Source organism: Gekko japonicus, unplaced genomic scaffold, assembly GCF_001447785.1.
Source record: "Gekko japonicus isolate JY-2015 unplaced genomic scaffold, Gekko_japonicus_V1.1 scaffold2667, whole genome shotgun sequence".
In the NCBI taxonomy this organism is placed as follows: domain Eukaryota; kingdom Metazoa; phylum Chordata; class Lepidosauria; order Squamata; family Gekkonidae; genus Gekko; species Gekko japonicus.
In genome coordinates, this window is record NW_015170354.1 from 179238 (window position 1) to 205033 (window position 25796).

The 25796-nt window shown below is 42.8% G+C and overlaps 1 protein-coding gene across 2 annotated transcripts in view; it reads left to right on the forward strand.

Moving 5' to 3' along the window:
- The window catches only part of BOC (BOC cell adhesion associated, oncogene regulated), a 46395-nt gene that overhangs the window by 3005 nt on the left and 17594 nt on the right, over window positions 1–25796 (forward strand). For both annotated transcript variants that reach the window (XM_015418207.1, XM_015418208.1), the window contains exons 3-7: window positions 15826–15972; window positions 18275–18418; window positions 19708–20001; window positions 23460–23732; window positions 25501–25796. In XM_015418207.1, coding sequence (XP_015273693.1) covers window positions 15826–15972; window positions 18275–18418; window positions 19708–20001; window positions 23460–23732; window positions 25501–25796 — 1154 coding nt within the window. The remainder of the gene's footprint in view (window positions 1–15825; window positions 15973–18274; window positions 18419–19707; window positions 20002–23459; window positions 23733–25500) is intronic.

Genomic DNA, 25796 nt, shown 5'->3' on the forward strand with positions numbered 1-25796 from the left:
CTCTTTCCTTTTAAAAAAAGGGTGTGTGTGTGGGGATGAATTGGCTATTGTTATATAGCTGTTAGCAGAAGAAAGGAAAGGAGGAGAGGTGCCCTTCTTAGTATTCAGGTGGGAGTTCACCAAGGATAGGGTTGCCAAGTCCCCGCTGTATGTACAGCGGGGGACTCCAGCACTGCTCCGGGAGTGCGCGCGCCACAACCATGTCACCCAGAAGTGACGCACACACGTCGGGCATGCTGGGGGCGGGGCCAGTAATCATCCAAGGGAAAACCATAGAGTTTTCCCTCGGATAACTGCGGCCCCGCCCCCAACGCGCCCGACACGACTGTGTCACTTCCGAGCGATGTGCTGACTCCGGGCATGTCGCGTGCTTTGGGGGTGGGGTTCCCCCGGGGCCCGATCCGCCGGCGGTGGGTAATGGGCCTCTGGGGCGGGGGTTTCCCCGCCCCCCCCCCCGGGGGACTTGGCAAGCCTAACCAAGGAATACTGGGGTCACAATGCAGAGGCAGCCAATGGCAAACCACCTCTGAAGGTTTCTTGTCTTGAAAACCCTATGGCAGGGGTGTCAAACATACAACCCGCATGCCAGAACCGGACCATCCAGGGCTCTTTTCCAGCCCATGAGCAACTGGTCATTACCTTTATTGCCAGACGATGGAGGCTGTGCATTATTTCCCTGTATACTGTCCCAGTGCTAATGCGTAATGGGTGGTGGAAGTAGGAGGGTGGGCATCAGGGAGATACCTTAAGAAAATACTATAAAATACTGTTAATGTTTGAAGCATGTTTGCATTTTGAGTAAAAAAATAATATCATTAATTGGGTTTGCCTGTGTCCTTTATAAAGTTTATATCTCCTGTGCCTGGCATTACCCGACATTTATGACATTTATGTCAGATCCGTCCCCGTAACAAATGAGTTCAACACCTCTGCCCTACGGGGTAATCATAAGTCAGCTGTCACTTGTCTGCTCTTTCCACCACCAGTATTGCTTGGAAGCTGATGCATACAACAGCTTTCATGGCAATATAAACACTCTCTTCACATGTACACAAGTATACTCACTTTCTTTTCTACATCATGATGTTATCCACCTGAAGGAAAAGGTCACATGTAAACTGGTGCTGAATTTTCTTTTGTGAATAAAGCATGTTTCCTTCCCTGGTGGTTGCAAAGGGAAACCTGTGCATGAGAGTGTCGCTAATACATTTTTGGATAATGAAGAGGTTTGAAAGGCATTCTAGCACTCAAGAAGTTTTATGAATTTATTTCGTAGACTTCTGTCTTGCTTTTCAGCAATAAAAAATGGCTTCCAAAGCAGTTCAGAAGAGTCAAAATTACAAACGCTAATTAAAACTGAACACAAAGTGTTCCCTGCTGAGAGGGTTCACGGCTGACCAAGGCAGTTAGGAGGGTTGCCCCCTTGCTTCCCTTTGATGGCATGCTGAGTGGCAACTTGGAAGAAGAGGGAAGCAGGGGGGGGTCTTCAAACCAGAACTGCGTTTAGGCATGATGGGTGGGTGCATGGCTACTTCCTGCTCTCCTTCTACTCTTCCTGCTCTCCTTCTGCCCTCTCAGTTTATGATTTTTCCCTCTCTCAGCACCACTACTAGTTCTTTTCCATCAACTGTAGTCCTTTGTTATATGTGTTTCTTTACACCCAGTGTTGAAGCTCTATATTTTTCAGTCTTTGTCCAAGGATTGGAATGAAAGATCTTAAAACCTTCTCAAAATCAAGTAAAATTATTAGTTGAATCAGTTATTGCAGGAGCATGCTCTCTATCCTGCATGGTATATTCAGTGCTGTGTCCATGACGTACCTTTTCTTGCCTCCAGCTAATTAAAATGCAAAAAAACCATTTATGGTGCAATCCAATTCTGTTACTGCAGTCTAACACCACTAAAGTAAGCAAGCTTAGACTGCAGTAACTGTGCATAACAGTTGCACTGCTGGCATATTTCTTATTAACCTGTCACCTCTCAACATTGCCTGAAATCTTAGCAAGTTAAGCACCATTTTAAAGGTAGAAACAAATATGGGCACTCTGGTAAATGTATAAGTGGCCCATTTGTTAATGTATTTGAAGCGGGCCAATTTTAGCTTAAGCAAAGTAGTGTGAGTCTGAAGAAAATGAACAGCTCTAAGTCACAGTTAGGGGAACTGAAGATGGTTATGTTAATTCAGTGAACAGAGAGGCAGCTTTAGAAACCAGGTTGCCTTGAGTCTAAAATTCTAAAATTTTATGAAACCTGCTCTACTGTTATTGTAACATTATACATGTATATATTAAAGTGCTGAAAAGTGCTTCACTTGTACATTATGTCTCAGATTTTGCAAATTAAGCCAGCAAAGCAATCCTTAGCTGAAGCTAAACACCTGGGGACGAGTCTTTTGCAAAGTGCCAGTGGGCAGTGACCCTTGTTCAGAGACATTTTTGGGGACCTCTGGGAATTTGCAGCTGTCTTCTCAGGAACAACAGCAACCCCTACCTCCATCCCCATTCTTCATTTTGCATCTGTCAGGGCCTCTAATCTGATAAGTCCCTTGATACAGCCATGTTGAAAAGCCATTTTCATTCTCTAAGAACTTCCAGGGTAGGATTACAGTGAAAGGGAGAAATAAATAAAAACATAATAAGTGTTCCTGGATCTAGATGTGAAATTTATGTCATTTGGTTTTAAATTGCATTGTGAACCAACCACCCTGGGAACCAGATGTGGCAAAAGGTGATCTAGAAATTTTCTAAATAAATATAAAATAGTTCAGTATAGTGTGTGGTGTGGTGTTTGTTTAACATGCATTATATGTGTGCAACAGAAAAAGAGAGAAAACAAGAACATGTACATGCCAGCTGTGTTTGAGTCACTTGCTGGCCCATTGCTAGAACAGAACTGAAGAAGAATGTGTGTGATATATGTGATATGAGCATTTCCAGACTATATTTGGGTGTGATCAGAACTATGAATAAGAGCACTGGCTTGGCTATCCACAAGCTCAGGATGCCAGTCTCAGGGCTGATAGCTTGCTTCTCACATGGACTAGCAACAGCATGGTGGTACAACCACTACACTGGTAGCATTCAACACCTTAAACAGGAAGTACCTCCTTCTTCTTTGAGATACTTCCTGTACCACACTACCACTCCAAATGGTAGGTTAGATCCAGAGCAAAATATCCACTGGCTCCAGAGCTCTTATGCAAGTGGAAACACAAGAGAAAGTCCAGGGTAGCTGCTTGCACTAAGCCAGACTTTACTGTATCCCACTTGTGTTTCTGCTTGAGCAAGATCTTGTGCAACCAATTTCTGGGCACTATGCTACATAGGGAGTAAAGTGCTAGGTCTTATATGAGATCTTGAGCAAGTGGGACTGCGCTAAGTTCACTTATGTTTCTGCTTGCACATTGCTGGATCCAACCCAGTGTCTGGAAGCCTCCTAAGCTGGGTCTTGTACCCATTTCAGACCGAGGAGATTTGCTAGCATCCTCCATGACGTATATCAGCTAGCAAGACAAAGTTTACTGGAAGCTTCTCAATGAACTCTACCATTCAGTACTTTTGTAGTTTTAAATGAGGCAAATTGGGGAGTATCTCATATCCTGCTTTGTATTGGAAGAGGTTCCCTGTTTTTTTGTTTGTTTTTGTTTCCTGGCCCTGGAAGTTACACCTTTCCATAGTGACCCCTTTGCTACTGATGGTGTGATGAGAACATGGAGTGCTCGTAGACTTGCTATTGTGTTTGTTTCTACCTGAGTCAAATGCTTTGAGTCTAAGGCTCTGAATTCCTTATGAAATGGAGAATGTCTGAAAACAAGGTTGCAAATCTCCAGTGGCATAATGTGTGAGGCAAATATGTTTTTCTCACCATGAATATGTGCTGAAGGAAGCCACAGTTGGATCAATCTTCCTACGTATAGTGTACCTGTGTTGAAAGCAGCACTTCATGCATTACTGCCTTGGAGATTTGTATTGAAGGCACAGTATAAATATTTTGATATTCTTGAATATGTGAAACAGCTCTGTTATACTATCCATGTTACTTTTTTAAAGGAGAAAGGTGCACTTTCCCACATCACTGCTGTGTTGACAGGCTTGATAAATAGTAATGTACGAACTGTTGTCCATGTGTCGTCTTCATGTTAAGAACGTGGGCAGTAGGACTAGAATAGTAGTTTGTAGAGTTTATAGGTGTGTTCCAAAGACTTGGCTGTATGCTAATTTCAGCTTAATTTTTCATTATCTCATCACCTGGTGTTGTTGAGGAAAGACAGCACCTAGCTCTTGAAAACAACAGGCTGAGAAAGCCTTGGTAACGTCTTCTTTTGTTTTAGTAGTGTAATTCTTTATTCAATCTGTTTAAATCAAAGGTCTCCACAGAGCACCATGGCAGATTGCACTGTATATGTGAACACATCAAGCTGCCTTACACTTTTTAAAAAAAACATTTTTAATTGCTTTTAGTCTCTACACACTACAGGGAATAAAGGTAGGGGATCTTCTGAACTAAAATACAGAGTTAGCAAGGATCAGGTAATGGTCTGTACATAAATTTCTTGGTGTTTCCCTATTGATTAGTTTTTTAAAGAAATGGAGATTACTAATATTACTAGTTCAAACAAATACAAGCATAATTAGTCATAGTGAGTGCATCTTAGTATTTCAGTAAAAAAGAAATCATATATTCAGAGTTAAACTATTTATCGGTTTTCTTTCCTCTACATTTGTTTTTATCAAAGGTTAGTGTAGTTTAAAAGGCTTAGGAGCTGCTGCTCCTAATTTTGATTCAGAGTCCAGAGTTACTTCTGAAGAGCTATTCGATGAGCTATCACTGCTTCTCGATCTGTGTTCGCTGTTATCTTCTGCAGAAATTTTGTCCTCTGCTTTTCCTTTTTCTTCTGCTAAACTTTGGTGCTGTTCAAAAAATGCTTTTGCTTTTGTAACAGAGTCAATCTTTTAGTTTTTCTCTTTAAAGCTGAAGATAAGTCCCTCTGGGACAATCCATCTGTAGGAAGTGGCATTTTTCCTGTAGAAATACTGTCAGGTTTCTATATTGCTTCCTCCTCTTTCTCACTTCAAATGGAACATCTTTTAAAACGTTTGCTTTTTCTCCTTTGATTTTTAAGGTTATCCCATTAGTCACTTTCAGAATCATATCTCTTGTTGACCTTTTAGCGAATTTAACTAACACTTCACCGGGCAGCTTGTTTTTTTTAAATAAATTCTGGATATTTACACTATACCATATCCATATCGCTTTGTAATGATTCCACTTTGCAGTCTGCCACTGAAACTAGTGCTTCACTTAGGATTTCTTTCAGGTTTTCTGCTTTTTTTTCTGGAATCCCTTGAAATCTAAGGACATATGATGACTTTTCCATCTGCAGTTGTAACAGCTGTTGTTTCTCGGAGGTCTTCTCTTTTCCCACTACCTCCAGTCTTTGATTTAACGCATTTGTCTTATCATCAACCTTTTTCAGCTTTTTGGTTGTCTTCTCTGTTCTTATGCTAGTTTCTTTCAGTTCCTTTTGAAGAGCATCAAAGTTGTTGCTGAGGTTAGTCATCTGATTCAGCAGAGGGCTCAGTGCTGCAGCAATCATCTTAGGGATGTCTGTGCTTGCTTCCGGTCTGGAGACTGGAGACGTTGAACTGGTAGTTCCTGAAGAAGGTTTCACCCTGGACACAATTTTTTCAGCCCGATACGACATGTTTACATTAAAAGGAAAAGTTCTTTAAAGTCTCTGAAGATCTGTAAGTTGCACTTTTCTTACTAGTCTGCACACTGCTCAGCTAGATTATCGTTCTCCCGTCATAGCTGTCACTTTTGCCCCTCGTTTTCTTCCTTTTATAGGGTATTCTTTCCAGGGTAGAGTTAACTCCTCCCCCTCGCTACATTTGGGGGTTCAGGGTGGCTTTGCGGTTTGCGCTTAATTGTTTGCTTTGTTGAAATGGGTATTCACTCACGCTTTTCTCTGGGGTTTATCTCAGAAGATAGGGAATGGCTCCCTTCGCCCAATCTCTTGCGTGCTTGCTCCAGTGTGCGTCTTTGATACCATGGCTGGTCTCGTGGCAGCAGGACCTGTCGGGGCAAAGAGAACCCTCAATCCTTTGGCCATTGCCCTAGGAGAGGCACCCTTTGTGCCCCAGGCTACAAGCCCCCTCCAAGGGCTCTGGGGGGACCCAGAATCGTCCGGGACCCCTCCTGTACAGCATGATCACGGGCTGCTCTCATCAGAGCTTCGATGGAGCACGCCCGCCAGCAAATCACCGAAACCGAAAACCTTGGTAACTTCTGGCGAGTCAACAGTTCATTTTAATTTACCAATATTACAGTGTTGCTTGGGGTGCCTCTCCAGATGAACGTGGCATTCCTTAATTCCTCTATAGCCATTTGCTTTCATTATCAGTGAGGGAGTCAGTTTTTCCTCTTAAGAAATGGAAAAATGACCATTTTATTGATGAAGATTTGTGTGGGGACGTAGTGACCTAACTGAACAGAGAGGTAGCAGAGTTATGAATAAGTCTCAGAAGCCATGAGTCTGGCTTTGCCTTTAAAGGCCAGTCTTACCCTCTGTGAAACAAACTTTCTGTTGGAGTTCTCTCTTCCTTTAACAAGCAGATCTTTTAATAGAAGAAAATTTTGTTGTTTTCCATCTGCAAAGAAATTTGCCTCCCAGTACCGTGGATTGCAGAAGTGTTGGGCTGCCCCCCCCCTTTGTGCTCATTGGCTCAGGTGCATGCTCTCTCTCTCCCTCCCTCTCTCCCTCCCTCCCTTTCTCTGAATCTGCTTTTGTGTACACACATCTCTGCCAGTTTTGGAGACTTTGCCTTGGCTCAGGGATCCAAATATGGCTGTGATGAATTCGGACCACCAGGCTTCACATTAATTTTTCCTGATTCTAGTTTATATTTTGTTGATCAGAGAAATATGCAAAGTGAACAGCCAAGCTCTTTCAGTCCTAGTTCTCTTCCCCCTTCTGTCTTATTTTCTGTGTTGCTTCATACTTTCTCCCATGAAAAAAGGGAATGGAAGACTAAAGATACAGATTTCTGCAGCAGGAGCAATGGAATGTGCTGTACATTTCCTGAAAGTGAAGTAATTAACCTCCCTGGAGCTGCAATACCCTGTGGAAACATGGTTCTCCCTCTCTACCTTGTCTGAAAAGGATTAATTACTTTTCTGAAGTACACCTTAATTTTATTTTTTATTAATTTTTAGTTATATTATGCCAAGACATTCCTGAAGTATTAGACATGTTTGCTGCAAATCATTTTTATGTCTTTGGTAGCCTCTCCCCTTTCCTTCAATCCAGTCACTAGAACTGAAGTAGTCTCCCGACAGCTAATACATTTTACATTTGGGGAGGCTTTCTGCCATGCTGCCAAGGGAGCTGTTTTTTATTTAAAAATGTTTTTGAAGCAGTCTTGCTTTAATTAGCCTGTTTGAGAAATTTCATGTCACTTTTCCATGAGCGTGGGTGGGAGAACCTTGGAGCCAGAGCTGTCTTTTGCTGTTAGAGAGCTGGTATAAATCCCAGAGACTGAAAACATATTTTTCCACTCTGCTAGTCTGCCAATGGAGATTTGGCCATAGCTTTCAATTCACAGACTGTTCTGGTCTCTGCTGTCCCAAGCGCTTGAGTATTTGAATTGATAAAGTCCAACTGTAGACATAATTCCTTCTCTCACTGCCATGGGTTATACAAATGTTGGATGAAATGTTTTGCTTCCAGAACGTGCAAGCAGAAACTCTAGTTTCTTTTTTAAAAGTGCACCTTCTGAAGCGTCTTGTTTTGGGGAAGGCCCTTGTTTTCAGAATATACGTTTGTTTCTGTACAGGCTGGGAATGGAGGTCCAATTTAAGAACTGCTGCACTGAATCTTTGGCATATGTGCAGTTTATTCAGAATTGCAATGTTGCAATAAGGAGAAATTTTGTTTATATAAAACCATCAGACATCAAGAATACCTCCTTAGTGTATGGACCTGGCTGGCAGCCCCTGCATGGCCGTGGGGCATAGAGAAACACTGAATGTTCTTCTGAGTGAAGAAGTTCAATTTGCTGTAGTATTTCTCCAACTTACTTAGCTCATCCTGCACAATTTCTTATGCATTTAGTGGGTCCCCCAACCCAACAACAAATATCCATGTCATGAATATGTAGAGGCACACTGGGCTTTGATGCCACTGTGCTGACCCCTCCATCCCATCGTTCTCATTATCTTGCATATCATTATGGGCAGGGCTTTTTTAGTTTTTGAAAAAGAGGTGCTGCAACTCAAGAGGGAAATGAAGTTTTCAATCTGTATACTGAAAACTCGTGAACTTTTAAACATTTAAAAAAGGATTTTGTTGAAGAGGTTCCAGGACTCTGTTCCGGCGTGTTCCCCCAGAAAAAAAGCCCTGATGGGCATACAGTCTCTACTGCTTTATGAAAGGCTCTGTGAATTGGCAATAGAAGAGAGTATCTCTGGCTAGAACAGAATTATGGCTACCTCATTGAGCCACGTATAAGGTAACAGAGAAAAGCAGTTTCCTATGAATTCCCTTTTTTCCAAATCACATTGGCTGATGGGGGAACTAAGGATGCTGTGAATCAGTGAGGGTACCCTGTTTTGGTGGGGAAAGAAGGTCCATCTGATTCAGGATCCTGTCCCCCCTTGGACCTCTCTACATCCAGGTGGAAGGAGTTTACCTCCACTGGACCACTGATTTACTGAGGCATGGGAGCTCCCTACAGACTGTCTTGTCAGTATTAAGCAGAAATGCTCATATGACTTGTTCTGTAAAGAGTGGTGTTTTAATGCCCACTCAAGGCCATGAAGTTCATTAAGTAATCCAGGACCAGAACAACCAAACAGGGAACAGGTCCTTCAAATAGGAATAAAGAGACAAAACAAAGACCTCTAAGAAGAAAGTCAAACAACTCTAATCTTGGGCAAACAGCCCTAATCTCTTATCCTAACCTGCTTTACCATGTCGGTGTGAGGAAGGAAAAAAATGAATATATCTGTACACACCACTTCAACCCCTTTGAAGAAAAGGTGAGAAATAAATGTGAAGAATGAATTAATGCCCAGGTTTTCCATTACTGTTTTAGACAGATATAGTCATAATTACATGGTCACAGTCTTCCAGATACCTAGAAAAGTATGTTATGCTTTAAAGACTGCATTTCTGACTTGATTTCATTCAAAATGACTGTTGAAAAATCATAATAATTCTGTGCAAGGTTTATATAAGTTATTGGTGCTTTTGTCAGAACCCACAGCCAACAACGAAGTACACGCATTCAGGAACGGTAATATTATTGCAGAGCTATAGATGCAGTAACATAAGCACTGTTAAGAATGGCGGCAGCCCCTTGGGCATAATAGGATATAGGGTATTCGTATGTACCCCCCCCATAGTACTGGCCAATTAGGCACCCTCCCGTGTGCGGGATAAAGCTTGGAGACCATTAGGTAGCTAAAGCTGAGAACCAACACTCTCCCACGGCACCTAGGAAAATCCCAGATGATACAGCTCCCTCCTGCACATCTGTATAGATAAGCATTTCAGCGCAAAGCAGAAAAAGCACAGAAAGGAATGCAGTAGCAATTAACCAGACACAGACCAAGCTCCCCAACCCCCATGGCAGCGTAGCTGACAGCTAGGGCTGCCAAGTGGGGGCGGGTGGCGGGTAAACCCCCGCTTCGGAAGCCCGATTTCCGCCGCCGCCACGCCCTCAACGTGTTTGACGTCACGCATCACTTCCGGTGACGTGCTGGCGGCGCACGCACGTGCATCAACAGAGAGCTCCTGGAGCCCAGTGAGGCTCCCCCGCCGCTAGGAAAAATCAACTTGGCAACCCTACTGACAGCTTTGCTTTGCTTGAAGGATAATGGAGTAGCAGCATGCTAAAGCATAACAGTTCATAATGAGATGAATCTGATTGTGGTGTGAAACTTAGTACTTCGTTGGCACTACATAAAAGTGAAGTGCTAGTATAGTAAGAACAGTACACTATCATTGAATGAGGATTGGGGAAGTTGGTTGCTTATTAAATAGTTGTTTCCTTATTATTTCATCAAGGGGATTCACCAGTATTGTTCTGTGATCCACTGTTAATTTTCAAATTAATCCAGAAATGGCACCCTCTCAAACCTGATCCTTTTTTGCTGAAGTGTCTCTGGTCTCTACGAACAAACTAGTGACCCACCCTCAAAACAACTGGGATCCTGATCCACGTTTGTAAATTATCCAGGGGTCATTTAGTAGAAAAAGAGCTAGGGAAACTCATTAGCATAACTCATTAGCATATGCCACACCCCCTGACATCAGGGGCCCAGCAGTGGACCTGCAAGGCCAGCGGGAGTGCGAGGAAGCCCCGCCAAGGCCCTCCCTGGCCCCAGGCAGGCAGGGGTGGGGAGAGGCGGGGAGGAAGCAACTTACCCTCCCTCTTCTCCTGCCTCCTCCTGGCTGAATGAGGGCCGGAAGCGGGGCGGCCGGAAGCAGGGGGCGGGGTTTCGTCATGTGCCTCGCCCCCTGCACCTCACCTGGGGGAACTGTGTTCCCCCCCGAAATGATCTCTGAAATTATCTCTCTAACAGAAGTTAATGGTATATAAGTCACCCTGGTCCTTGGGCTCTATATGCTGAGTCATGGGTAAAGATGGCTTCATTTCTCTTAGACCCTGTGTGTTTCATTGGGAAAGAAGAAAGGACAAGGTAGAGCAGGTGATGGTAAAGGAGAAGGTTTTCATGAGAGAGCATCATGAGAAGTTTTCCTTACACGATCTGACTTTTTAAAAAGTCCTGCATAGATGGTTAAGAAGTCAGATGGAGTAATGCAGATAGCCAGTGGGGGGGGGGAAGAGGGAGGGTTGGCTAGTTGTGGTAAGAGCTTGTGCAAACATTCCCTCCTAATGGATTTCTCAAATGTATTGGCAGAGAGGCAAGCAAAGGCAGGTGTCACATCAAATACCTTCTTCTATGAAACTTGATCTATCCAGTCTTAATCTGGTATACTCATTCTCACTTTTAAAGGATTTCTCTGTTGGCTGCTTAGCTCCTAAATACTCAATATGAGCTTGGGGACTAGAACAGAAAACTAGTTTAGCAGATGAAGAAGTCTTGGTCTAGCCACTCATTAAGAAACATATTTTGGCCTTGCTCTCTGGCATAATTTTTGTAAGCAGAGTCATGTTTGCGTTTATGTAGCTGTTTTTCTGTATATTCACAAGATTGTCTTCATGTTGAAACATTAGGGCAATTATTGTCATTAGAATTTATTTATTTTTTAAAAAAATGAAGATGAACAAGCTTCATGTACACAGCCCAAGACTGGAGGCACACAGCTGCATTTGGGAGGCCCTGCTGAGGTTCGAGTGCAGGAGGGGCTCCAGACTTGTGCCCCAAGGTCACACCCTTACAGCACCTCTGGCTAAGGCCCTGGAGACCTGCTGCAATCTGAGCTAACAGTCCTGAGCCAGAAAAACCATAGGTTTGACTCTGTGCAGGAAAGTTCCTTATTGGAAAATACTACTGAACAATTCACCATGAACAACAAAAAAAGAGCCTTTGACCCATGAAGAGCATTCTCTGTCGAGAAAAAAATGAACAGAGAAATTAGTTGGCAGCTGTAGTCTTCAAATCACATAGAGCTCCTTTAACTGAAATGTGCCTGTTCTATTGAAAGCAGTCGCAGCCAAAGTTTGTCTTAAGCCATCTAGCTTGACAGTTTCCATGTTCAATAATGCATAAGCAAGTGATGTTCATTTCCCTTTGACTTCCCCAGAACAATATTAAATATCCATTTTTAGTCTGACTGGGGTATGATTATCCCATTCACAGAAGTCTACATACGATTACTTTGAAGTAAGTTCAGTTGTAACTAGGATCAGAACTGGCAATTGAGGAGTGTGGATGTGAAGTTCCGGTTCCAGTTGTTGGTGAGGAGTGCAGCATTGGCATTTCACAAGAGCTTATTTTATATTTTCTTTCTTATTTACATACATAATTCTCTTTTTTCTGCCCATCTTCTTCTCTATTATTTTGGTTAGATAGCACTTATATGATGTTGTCTGCCATTTAAGTGTCTTATGTTTTCGGGACTTATGTTATGCTTAGGGAATTAACGACTGGTGGAATTTAACTCCCTGACTCCCCTTTTGTGTTTTTTTTTCCTTCTCAGCTGCTGCTTTGATAATGCTGACCTTGATCAGTTGTGCTGTCTGAGATATAACTTTTATTTTATTTTAATGTATAATTAGTTAGGATTAGATAGGATTAGGAGCTGCAGTGGCTCAAGTGGTTAAGACACTGAACTGCAGGCTGTGGAAGGTCAGTAGTTCAGCAGTTCGAGACCCAGGATGCCGCATGACGGAGTGAGCTCCCGTCTCTAGTTCCAGCTCCTGCCAACCTAGCAGTTCAAAAGCAAGAAACTGCAAGTAGATAAATAGGTACCACTTTGGTGGGAAGGTAACAGCGTTCCGTGCGCCTTGGTGTTTAGTCATGCCGGCCACATGACCACGGAAATGTCTTCGGACAGCGCTGGCTCTTCGGCTTTGAAACAGAGATGAGCACCGCAACCCTAGAGTCGGATTCGACTGACTTTCGAGCAAGGGAACCTTTACCTTTTTAGATAGGATTAATGCATTAACCTATTTTAAGGTTGAGCTGTAACCTATTTAACGTTAACTTTTAATACTGTCAATTTGAACCCCTTTTAACTCATTCAATTTTATCAATTTTATCTTCCCATAATTTAATCCAGTTGTTTCTGATAGTTTTATTTTCTAAACTATTCTTAACTGTTTCCAATTGTTTATTGTCTTTTAAATATTCTTTTAACTATTTTATGATACTCAGTAGTGGGGCTTAATTTAAATTTAAATTAATTGTAGAAACTAGAGAAATAGAATTTATATTAAGTTTTAGACTGAAGGTCCTCTATGAGTCCTGTATTTTAGTGCTAAACGATATTTATTATAAGGGAAGAGGGAGTAGTAGGTAAGGTGGGAAAGGGGAGAAAAGGGGGAGGGGTTGGGACAGAAAAGGGTAGAAAAGGAAGAAATTTTGATGAATCTTGCAATTCCCCTAAATTTGCTAACAGTAGTGTCCCTATTTTACTTTGTGCTGATGTTCCTCTTATTTTATCACATACAGGAATTGGCTTACTGAGATCTTTAAAAATCTATGATTATTGCAGGAATGAAACCCTATCAATTAATTATAATAAATCTAAGATTCTACTGTTCTCTAAAAACAGAAGATGAGCCCCCTCAGCATAAATTATAAATGGATATATAATTGAACAAGTAAAAAAAAATTCTAATCTGTTCTCAGTTGATCTGTCCTGGAAATCTCACTTTAACGTTGCACTTAATAAGGAAAAACTGTGCTCTGGAGCTATCAGAAGTTTCTTTTATTCCAAAGGGGCCAGATATGTACTTGGAGCTCTTCAGGTTTTCAACCTAAAGGTTGTTCCCCTCGTTCTTTTTGGATCTGCAATTTGGATAAATACAGTTACAGTTAAAATTGACATTCCACTCTCCCAGTTTCTGAGAAAACTAATGAATATTCCCTATTGTGTTTCCAATATTGTCTTGCGGGCAGAATTTGGACAGAAGTCATTAAAGGCTAGAGCATGGCTCCTTGCTTTTAAGCTGAGGATAAAAAAATTGTTCTCTACATGCTTGAAAATGGTTGACAGTAAACTATTATTAATCAGTATGAACCCCCCCCCCCAAATATATTGGCCTGGGGAAGGCATGATTCTCTTATCTTGATTAGAAATATGCCTTGAACATTGACCATCACAGTACCTTAATGAGAGACCATCATGTTTATTGAATCATAGAATCATGGAGCTGGAAGGGACCGCCAGGGTCATCTAGTCTAACCCTCTGCACAAGGCAGGAAATTTACAAATACCTCTCCCCCACACCCCCAGTGACCACTGTTCCATGCCCAGAAGATGACAAAAAACCTCCAGGATCTCCAACCAAACTGACATGGAGAAAAAATGTTTCCTGACCCCAAAGTGGCGATCAGCATTTCCCTGGGCATGTAAGAAAGGGCCACAAGAACTAAGCACTGATGCAACCCTTCCTGCCCTCCCTCTCATGATCTTTCTAAGTTCACAGAATCAGCATTGGTGTCAGATGGCCAGTTAGCCTCTGTTTGAAAACCTTCAAAGAAGGAGAGCCCACCACCTTTCAAGAAAGCCTGTTCTACTGTGGAACCCAGGAAGTTCTTCCTAATGTTTAGCTAAAAACTCTTCTGATTTAATTTCAACCCGTTGGTTCTGGTCTGACCTTCTGGGGCAACAGAAAACAACTCCATACCATCCTCTATATGACAGCCCTTCAAGTATTTGAAGATGGTTTTATGGCATCCCTCTTATTTCTATTATTTCTCAGTTCACGGTTTTGTAGGTTCATTCCTTCTATGGTTTTAAAGGGCAATGTGTATTCTGGCAGAATTTGCCCTTGTGGACTGCAAATGATCGATATGCCTTCCACATTTTGCTTGAGTACCCTGTGTTTATGACTCTCAGGAACTGCTATGTTATTCCCCTGTTAAGCAACCACTTACCTCCCTATTCTTTGGAAACTGTTCTCGTCTTACTCGAAGATAGTGGCCCAAAAATTACATTGGTTGCGGCTAAATATGTATCAGTCCTTTTAACTCTTGGTTCCAAATAGAATATCTAGAAACTTTCTGCTGCTCAAGATTATATATCTGTGAGCTTCTAGGGTTGAAAGGAAAGAATTGGCAATTCAAATTACAGACATTTGTGACTGCTGTCATTAAATGCTCCAAGAGATTAGCTATCTCAAGTAAGAATTGAATAATTATATTCTCTTTTGTCAATGATGTCTGAACAACTCAGTTCAGGCTAATCACATATAGCATTAAGCTCCCATTTAAAGCTGGCTGTCATACTTCTATGCTAAAAATTGGAAACAATGGAGGATACCTTCTTTGGGGGCCCATAGAATTGGACCCCCTGGTCCAGTCTTTTTAAAACTTGGGGGGGGGGGGTTGAGGAGAGGCACCAGCAGCTATGCTGCAAATTTGGTTCCTTTACCTAAAAACAAAACAAAACCACCAGCCCTCCAGAGCCTCAGATACACCCAGATCGATTCTTCATTATAATGGTCCCCTTAGGATATAATGGAGCTGAAAAAATTCATCAGTTCTGAATATTTACTGAATCTGAATACCATACCAGTACTGGGATTTGGGAATATTGGGAAACACTAATATTTTTCAGGTTCAGGTTCGAAAACCCGAAAAATACTTCTGTTTTTGCACAACGTAGTGATCACCCTCCCTTGCAACAATAACTAAATATGGAGCTGGGTATCCCACATTTCCATTTCTCTAATTTTAGCCTTTAAGTCATTTACATTAGAACTTAGTAGAATTTGTTCGTTTTATATACACAAACCAACTGTTAATTCAATCCTAAACACATTTGCTGGGAAATAAGTACCACAGAACTCAGTGAGATTTCACTTTCATGTAAGGTTGACATACAGGTTCTCTTTCCCTTTTTGCTCTATCATGCCCATGTAGATGAGGAAGCATAGTCATGACATCAGAGAATCAATAAACACAGCTGCAGGCACTGTGATTCTTGAGGTTTTTAAAGTGTTTATAAGGCTGTATAATGAGAAGGCTGCAATCTTCCTAATTTCCATAACAAATAAGCAACTTGGAGCACCATTCCTCTGGAGATGGTTTTGCAATCACTCATGTCTGTTGGCCACTGAGTTGTATTTACCCCATGGGTAGGTTAACTGTTCTCTTAACAAGATCCTTTTAATGTCCTCTTAACAGATCTGAAAGACTTCAAGTATGACGGCCAGCATGTGATAGAAGTTGATGAGGGAAATACAGCTGTGATTGCATGTGATCTTCCTGAAAGCCACCCCAAGGCACAGGTCCGCTACAGTGTGAAACAAGAATGGCTAGAGGCCTCCAGAGGTGAGTTCTGGCAGATTGGGAAAGGAGGAGCAACTATATAATAATAGATTTAACTGTTCTATTTCCCACTTTTAAAAATTTTTGCCTTTCTTTTGGCTGTGGCTTAGGATGGATACGGATACAACAGTAATGTCCACTGACTGATGGGATTTCCTTCAGTTGAGCAGGACTTCTTTGCCTTCAACCGCAGCCCCAAAGGCCCCCCCCCAAATGCTTCTCCAACAGGACAGGGTATACTCAGGAACAGAACAAGTTATGGCATCAGAGGTCTGCAGCAGGAGTGGGAATTTGCCAAAGTCATTTTATTTATTTATTTATTTCATTCCATTTCTATCCCGCCCTCCTGCACGCAGGCTCAGGGTGGTTTACAAGGCACAAAGGGCTATAAAACAGATAAATTAAAACAACAGAAGCTAAAAACATTGACAACTCACAGGATACACGAAGGACTAAAATAGCGCACTCTCCATTGCATATCAGGAGGAGGTCAGAGGTCAAAAGTCAGAAGGGGGACGCCATGAGCCATGATGTTCCAATTACTCATCAGCCCACCCCGGCGGTCCTGCTCCGCAGTTATGTGGTGGTGGTAGTGGCGGCGGCGGCCCCTACTCAAAAGCCTGGCGGAAGAGCTCCATCTTGCAGGTCCCGCAGAGCCCTGATCTCCTCTGGGAGCTCATTCCGCCAGATAGGGGCCACCACCGAAAAGGACCTGGCCCTCGTGGTAGCTAGCCTGGCCTCTTTAGGGCCCGGGGTCACTAAACAGTGCTGTGACTCCGACCGAAGTGCTCTTTGGGGCCTATATCCCACCTTCCATGCATGGGTATCCTCTGCTTGCATCCAAGCCTTTTCCTCCCATCACTCTTGGCTGAGAGTCACCAACACAACTTTCTCCATCCCAAAGATCCAGAGCCTCTGCCACAGTCTGGTGCAATGGAAATAACTTGAAGGATAATACAATGAGACCTGAAACAGCTTTAAAAATGTAGTATAATGTCTCAGATTTTCAGACCATTTTATAAGGCTGAAGTGTGATGGCTACATATGGGCTCACCTTGAGAAAAATGTCCTGTCCCTTTAATACAGGCTTAATGTGTAGAAATGGGCAGCTGAAACTTTCCATGGCATGGAGGTAAACTATATCCCACTGAGCCTCTAATGGGACTTGACGTTCCTTGGGTGGTCAGCAACACTAGGATCACCTGTCTTGCTCTCCACAGCTTCAAGGCTGAAGGGCTTCACGGCATATTACTTCCCTTGTTGTCATCATGCACTTTGTTGAGCTCAAGACAGGAAGCTTTGTTAGTCTGTCTGTAACAGTAGAAAAGAGCAAGAGTTGAGTAGCACCTTAAAGACTAACACAATTTGTGGCAGGGCATGAGCTTTTGTGAGTCACTGCTCACTTCTTCAGATACAGTTAGAATGGGAGTCTATCTGTCCTGTTTATTGGAAAGCATTTGACTGGCCTCCGTGACGTCTTCTTAGAGCAGGAAGAAAAGGAAGGTAGCAGTTACATTTATCTGAGCTGAGATGGACTACAATAGTGTTCTGCCTCTGAGCTTTTTTCCCCTGCTTCTTGGCATTTGCTGAGCTCTCATTTTCTACTTCTAAAATGCAGAACACGTTCATAGCACCTTCATCCTAGCTGTCAAGTTTTGCACCTGAATTTCTTATTCAGGTTACATAAGAACATAAGAACATAAGAGACGCCAATGTTGGATCAGGCCAAAGGCCCATCCAGTCCAACACTCTGTGTCACACAGTGGCCAGAAATACCAGTGCCATCAGGAGGTCCAGCAGTGGGGCCAGGACATTAGAAGCCCTCCCACTGTTGACCCCCCCCCAAGCACCAAGAAGACAGAGCATCACTTGCCCCAGAGCCCCTAGCTATACCTTGTGGCTAATAGCCACTGATGGACCTCTGCTCCATATGCTTATCTAATTCCCTTTTGAAGCCGTCCATGCTTGTAGCCCCCACCACTTCCTGTGGCTATCATGCCAAGCTACATCTTGCCAAGATATCATGCCAAGATATCATGCCAAGTTATCATGCCAAGCTACATCTTGCTCTGAGAATTACAGCTGATTTTTGCTAAGCTTCCTTTTCATTCCATTCTTCCCATCAGCCATCATTTCCTTTCTTTTCTCTTGCCAAATATGGTTGAAATCTTCTTCTCCTGCTACTACTGCTGTACAGTATAGTGTTCATTTTGTGCCTACAGTGTGCAAGAGAGTGCACAATACACATGTTCCCTGACTCTGGATGTTGTATCGTTCTCACTCTCTTCTTGCTTTACCTGAACAGATAACTACCTGATCATGCCATCTGGGAATCTTCAGATTGTCAATGCCAGCCAGGAGGATGAGGGAACTTACAAATGTGCAGCTTATAACCCCATCACCCAGGAAGTGAAAACATCCGTGTCTAGTGAGAGATTGCGTGTGAGACGTAAGTCACCCCTTCTGGATATTTAGGAACCTTGGCTCAAAGCTGTCTTTTGGTGGTGTCCTGTTTTACAGGTGTCAGCAAAACCATTCATAAGCAGATTTTGAGGCTTGCTCTTTGTTGTCTGGGATGTTGTGTTGATGTGCATTCGATACATCAGTACAAAATAATTAATTTGAATTTAAAGATGTAAGTCCTCCACTTTGGAAAATCGTTTGCCCTTAAATTGTTTATTCAGCTTATAGCACCTGTCTCATTTGTCGGTTTCTGCCCTGCATCATGGTGTTTCAAGAGGCCTCTGATCTGGATACATCTTCATTTCTTATGATGGTGCATCCAGAAAGAAGGTGTACACCTATAGGGAGAAGGAAGAAGCCAAATGGGCCTTCATGTGATAATTTGTTCCCCTTCTAGGCAAGTTCCTCTCACCTGTTTCAGGTGGGCAGCTGTGTTGGTCTGGAGTAGAAGAGCTAGATTCAAGTCCAGGTAGCACCTCAGGTATCAACAAGATTTCCCAGGATAAAAGCTTTTGAGAGTCTCTTATTGGTCTCTTAAGGTGCTACTGAACTCCAATTTAGCTCACCTTCTTCGTGTTTTTGTAAAGTTTTTCATATATTTCCCTATTCAGTTACACCAGTTGTAAGACAATATCCACAGGTTACCTACAGTTGAAAAGGCATCTAGAGGACATCAAATCGAGTACCAGGCAGGGGCAAGTGGGACACTTCCTTGCCAGGTTCATCTGGTCCCACCCTCTTCCTGCCAGCTTCCTTTCTTCTTACCACAAGTCCAGACAGTAGGAGCCTATCCATGAGAAGGTTTCACTGTATATTCTCCATTGTTTTTGGTTATTTTAAAAGCTGTATATTACTTAAGACCCTCAAATCATTGATGGCAGAGTAGCCAAACACCTGCCTCATGGGTTGGACCCAACAATATGTCTGTAGAAGTAGTGTAAATTTTCACTGCATTTCCCCCCCCCCCCACACACACACAGCATTCCCTTCCAACCCCCAGAGAGAGTTGATTCCTGGAATTACAGGGCCTGTGTGGCTGTTTCTCCATGGGTGGCTTATGAGCCCAGGGATCTGGAGGGGAACTTGGTGAAAATATGCCTCCATCAGTGCCTTCTGGTAGTGAATCACTGGATCTAACCCCTTGCTGTGGTGTCCTATTTCGCAGGGATTTGGCAGCAGTAAGCTCTCTGCCTTCTCAGTACATTTTCTTGATCTTGATCATAAGCTTTAAAAGAGTCTTACTTTTCTTCCACTGACCTTTTCCCTCTGCTCTAGGCTCAACAGCCGAGGCGGCTCGCATAATTTATCCCCCAGAGACTCAGACTATCATTGTCACCAAAGGCCAAAACCTAATCCTGGAATGTGTGGCTAGTGGGATTCCTCCTCCACGTGTCACTTGGGCTAAGGATGGCTCCAGAGTGTCTGGCTACAACAAGACCCGGTTCCTTCTCAGCAATCTCCTAATCGATATGATCAGTGAGGAAGACTCGGGGACCTACAGCTGTATGGCTGACAATGGAGTGGGTGAAGGCAGAGCTGCATTCATACTCTACAATGTTCAAGTATTTGGTGAGTATGGGAGCAGTTTCCTTTCTCTGAGTATAGTAGCTACAGCTATAATTCAGAGACTGCTCTGTGTGATCATACACATTTTTTCCCAGAACTGTTCTGGAGTGGTTTTTAATGCTCACAAGTATGACATGGCCAACTAAAATTTCACCCAATATTTCTTCAATAGCTGCCTTTTACCCTTTGATTTACTCCCTGGTATCATTAAATAGGCACAATTAAGGATTACCCACCCACCCCAGTTGTAAAGAACCACTAAACAAGAGATTGGCAATTGGAGGCTTGCAGGCCAAGTCCATTCCCCCAGAGTTTTCCTGTCTGGTTCCCTGACATAGCCTGTGACCTCTGATCAGCCACTCCCTCCCAATCAGAGACATGGGGAAATGGCACTTTTAATTCCCTTTCCTGTAGTCTGAATTGCAAGAGGGGTTTGACAAAGGTTTTCAGTTGTTATGACCCCTGCAGCTTACTCCATGCCCAAGCCAAGGAAAGAACAGTGAGCAATTAAGATGCAGTTCTGCCAAGGCCTCAGTTACTGTTCACAATAGGGGACAAGGGGTTAAAGATTCCTTTGACTGAGCCTTGGCTTATGGAATAAGGTATAAGGTGGAGCCAGTATTGCTGGCACTTCAGCCCTTTCTCACTTGAAAATATGTCTGTTGTTAAAAAGTATGTTGTCATCTGAGGTCCTTAAACCACCTAGGAAAGCAAGAAAGTTCAGCTTGGCAGACACTTTCAAAAAGAGGTGTCCAATAAAGCTGGAGATGCAAGATGTCATGAGTCAGGCAGGACTGCTGGTTTTTTCAAGGGAGCAATTGAGTGACATACCGGTAGCTACTCATGAAGCCAAATTGACAGAAATCTTAAAATGCAGCTTCTCTAAGGTAGGAAATTCTAGTAACGTATTAGAATCTTTACTGAATAAAGAGTTTTTCATGACTGGATTCAAAGAAAAGACAGAAAATCAGTGTGAATTTTTAGTATATATTCTGGAAGATTCAGGCTTTGGATTCATGCAGGTTAGATGGCCCAGATGGTTAACAGATCAATGCACAGAGTAGGTTGTTACAGCCTGGGTCTTGATCTAAGGAGACTTTCAACTCTCCTCCTACTTTGAATCTGCCTTAATTGAGTCTGCACAACAGGGAGAATGAAGGAGCCCTGGATGAAGGTCTTCAAATCTCACAGTAATGCTGCCACCATCCTGTTTAGAGGGTATACTGCCCCTAGGCTGAAAGGCACTTTGAAAGTATAATAAATTAGCAAAACAGTACAAGCAGTTTAGGCAAGGACACAGCCAAAGGCATGCAATTCCAAACAAGCACCAGAGCATTAAAACAGAATTGTTTATTGAGAAGCACACACAGACATTCTCAAAATAAACCAAAAAAAGTGTATTCACTAATTAAACATGCAGTAAGCAAGACTGAATACACCGTGAAGAGCAGGCATCAGTTCTTTTAATATATATATATATAATTTTTATTTTATTTTCTACATGAATCCTACAAAGACTACACACTAACTAAAATTACAGCTATACAACGACCATATATGCTACTAATTAATATCTTAAGTCAAAGCTTTTCTCTTATTCAAGTTAAGAATAAAAATTCTATTCTATTATTTTGATTTGCAAAAAATTAAAATTATTGACAATGCAAGATTATATAATGTAATATAAACATTTCTTCAAAAGTTTAAGCTATTTTCTGCCTTTCCTTCCTCTCTTCTTGCTTTTGTCATATTGGGGTGGTTTGGGTGCTGATACTCCCAATTCTGATTCAGATTCTACTTCTGAGTTGCCATCTGCAGATGTTTCGTGGCTTTCCAAGCCATGAGAACTGTCCAGTTCTCCTTCTTCTTCTTCCTCTGTGTTCTTTGTATCCTTTTTGGGTTCCTGATGTCTTTTCAAAAACTGCTTCGCTTTGGTAAAAGAGTCAATCTTTTCTTTTTTGCCTTTGTAGTTGAACATCAAGCCTTCAAGTAGTATCCATCGGTAGGTAGTGGAATTTTCCCATGAATAGGTGGTTAAATTCTTGTATTGTTTTCTCTTCTTCCTTACCTCAAATAGAATGTCTTTTAGTATTCTGATGTCTTCTTCTTTGATTTTCAGTGTAGTCCCAGATGTTGCTTTCAATATTGTGTCTCTTATAGATCTCTTAGAGAATCTGACATATATTTCACCAGGCAGGGTTTTTTTCTTAATAAATTCTGAATATGTCCGGTAGATCATATCCATTTCGCTTTGTAATACTTCCGCTTTAATGCCTGTCAGTGGTGCAAGCGCTTCACTAAGGATTTCTTTCAGATTCTCAGATTTGTCTTCTGGCACTCCTTGAAATCTCAACACATACGAAGATTTTTCCATTTGTAGCTGCAAAAGTTGAGTTTTATCTGAAGATCTTTCTTTTTCCACAACTTTCAGTCTTTGGTCAATTGCTTTAGTCTTGTTTTCAACTGCCTCTGTTCTTTTGTTGGATTCTTTTAGCTGTTTTTGTAAAGACTCCAGGGTCTTGCTGATGTTAGTCATCTGAGCCACCAGAGGTCGCAATGCTGTATCCAGCTTGCCTGCAAAGTCAAAGTTCACTTCCGGTTTAGAAACTGGACGTGTTGAGCTGGCAGTTCCTTGTTGAAGCTTCGCTTTCGCCACCATCTTTTCAGCCCGATAAGACATTGTTTATGTTTTGTAAAAGTTCGCTTAAGTCTTTAGAAGTTTATTTACTTTAACGCCTTAACAGTCTGGCATTGTACTAATTAAATTCAGCTGTCCGCTCAAACACCGCCACTTTCTGTCCCCTCTAAGGCTTTTAAATCTTTGCCGTTTTCAAGGGGTGGGTAGCTTCCCCCCCTCCACTTTTTCTTGGGGGCACCCAGGCTGGCATCTTACTCACGCTCCGCTTCATCAGGTAAGAGAAAATATTTTTGTTTTCGCCGGGTCAGTTGCTCACTGGTCCAGTATGCTCGTCTCATGCCCAAAATGGTTCCGCGGTGGCGGGGACCTATAAGGGCAAGGGGAAGCCTCGATCCTTTGGCCTTGGCCTTGGGAGAGGCACCCCCAATGCCCCAGGCTGGGAGCCCTCTACACGGTCTCTCTCTCTCAGCTTCACAGATGCTGGGGCAAACTTAACAATCAAGCAAATAGATAAAGGAATAGTTCCTGGCATTTTCTTTTTAGAGGAAATAAGGAAGGAGTGGGGTAATGGGATGCAAATTACCATCTCCCATGGACAGTTTTTCAAATGTTTGATCTTTTCGTGTGACACATTATCTGCTAGCTGTGCAGCACTTGAGCTGTGGGCAAAATGGTTGCATGCAATGAAGCATAGTTCTGGATGTTAAGTCCCCTCTTCATAACACACGTTCATGACAGCAACAAATATTTCATAGCCTGCTTCAGAGGCACATGCTCATCTTACACCTGTCCCCAAATAATTTGAAACATGTTCCATTTTCAGAACCGCCAGAGGTTAGCATGGAACTGTCACAGCAAATCATCACATGGGGTCAGAGTGCAAAGTTCACCTGCAAGGTGCGAGGAAACCCCCAGCCATCAGTCGTGTGGCTTCGCAATGCAGTTCCTCTCTTCTCCAGTCACCGAATGCAGCTGTCTCGCAGAGCTCTACGGGTCTCCAGTGTGGGGCCTGAGGATGAAGGGATATACCAGTGCATGGCAGAGAATGAAGTTGGGAGTGCACAAGCAATGGTACAGCTGAGAACTGCCCGCCCTGGTAAGTCTTTAGTGAAGCTAAGGGGGAATAGATATGGAAGTCCATGCTCCCTGTGTTTTTGTCATGTCATGCAGCACAGAAGCTGGATGCTGGTTCAGAAGAATCTTACCATAGCCAGTTTCTAGTATTTAATTTGTTGTGGGCATTCAAGTTTCCTGCTGGAATGGTAAGATTAGCTGTGCCCTGTGTCTGTGACTGTCCTAAATCCCTATTCCTTTCATCCTGTTTTCTCTTCTTTTTGACATTTCCCCCCTTATTCCTTGATCTCTCCTATCTAATCCCTTATGGGAATATCTCAAATACTGCAGAAATCCAGATTTTTAAACTATAGTACAATTTGTAAAGTGGTTACATTCTGAAGATGACTGTAACAGTCAGGCAAGTTCATAAGGAATTAGGCAATACTTCATGTATGGTGGTCCCAAACCGTATATGGCTTTGAAGGTTAAGACCTTGAATTGTGCCCAGAAACAAATTGGAAGCCAGTGTAGGTGGGCCGAGACTGGATTGGCTTTTTCAATTTCATGTAGGGATCTTAACATCAAACTGAAGGTCAACATTTAGATGTACAAGCAGGGGACCTGCAAGGACTTGTAGGAGGCATCTTATTTCCCCCCTCCCCCACTGTTTCCTCTTTTTCTTCCTTGAAAGCCCCCATAGCTTCACCCCTGCTTCCTTCTCTCCTTCTCACCTAACCTAATCTCCCCCCTTCAGGTTTCCCTCTGGCAGCTTCTCCCTGGGAAAACTGGCTAAGTTGTACAGTGCAGCTGGGCCAGGCCTATTTGTGCAGTAGAGAACCTTCAAGGATTTGTGGGGGGGGGGCACTTCATCCTGTGTCCCCTCCCCACAGTTTCCTTTTCCCCATCTTCAGGCAGCCCCCGTCTCTTCACTTTTTCCTGCTTCCTTTTCTCTTTCCAAGCCACCAACCAAACTACCTCTTATCTGCCCCTAATCGTCAGCTCTATGTATTATTTATTTACTTCATTTATATCCTTCCTTTCTCCACAATGGGAACCCAAAGCAACTCACATCATTCTCATTTCCTCCGTTTTATCCTCACAACAGCCTTCTAAGGTAGGTTAGGCTGAAAATGTGTGACTAGACTGAGGACACCTGGTGAGCACCATGGCAGAGTGGGAACTCAACCCTGGGTCTCCCAGATCCTAGTCTGATACTCTAACCACTGCACCACACCAGCATTTATAGGTGGCTGCTTTTGAACAGTAGCAAGCAGCTGGTCTGGGTGAGTCATGCAAGTTGCTTGGTGGCAGGCCTGGCCCCAATAAGTCCTTGCCCAAAGGCCAAAAACAGCCCTGGAGAGGGCCCTGCTCCCCTCCTCGTGCCTTTTACTGACAGAAACCAAGGGTTGAAGGCTAGCAATACTGTTGTGGATGCTTAGCAATAGCTACTGAAGACATTTTTTTCTTAAAGCTACAGGTGCTCCTTTTATCATTTGAGTTGTTTTTCTTAACCCCCAATGTATCTCTTTTAGATTTCAGATTTTTGGGCAAACCTATGTTTTTTTCAGGTTTGGAGAGACATCTGTCTTTTCTGCCCATGGCCCCAGTCTCCAGATTTAAATATCCACAGATGTTGAGAATTGGATATATTGATCACTGATACAGTTTCTGTTTGAGAGTCATGTTTCCTGGTTATTGGATGTGATTGGGTGTCAATTTTGAGAAATTAGGCCTTTTTTCTTCTTTTTTTTTAGTATTTGTGCATTTGCCCAAATGTTAAACATGACCTGCATGTTACTTTTTTCCAGAACCAACACCAAGGTCAGAGCGGAACACTGATGCAGACTCAGCTCTGCCTGCCATGTTGCCTAACAGACTGAGCAACAGTGAAAAAATTGTGAAAGATAAAGCTATGCTAAGGCCAAGGCCTACCACACCTGCAGCTTCTGAACAATGTACTACCAAAGGCCTTGTGTCTCCAGCTGAGGCACCTGTCATCCTTAGCTCTCCCCGGACAACTAAAACAGATTCCTATGATCTCTTGTGGAAACCACGGCATGATGGCAAAGTCCCTATCCTCTACTATCTTGTTAAACATCGCAAG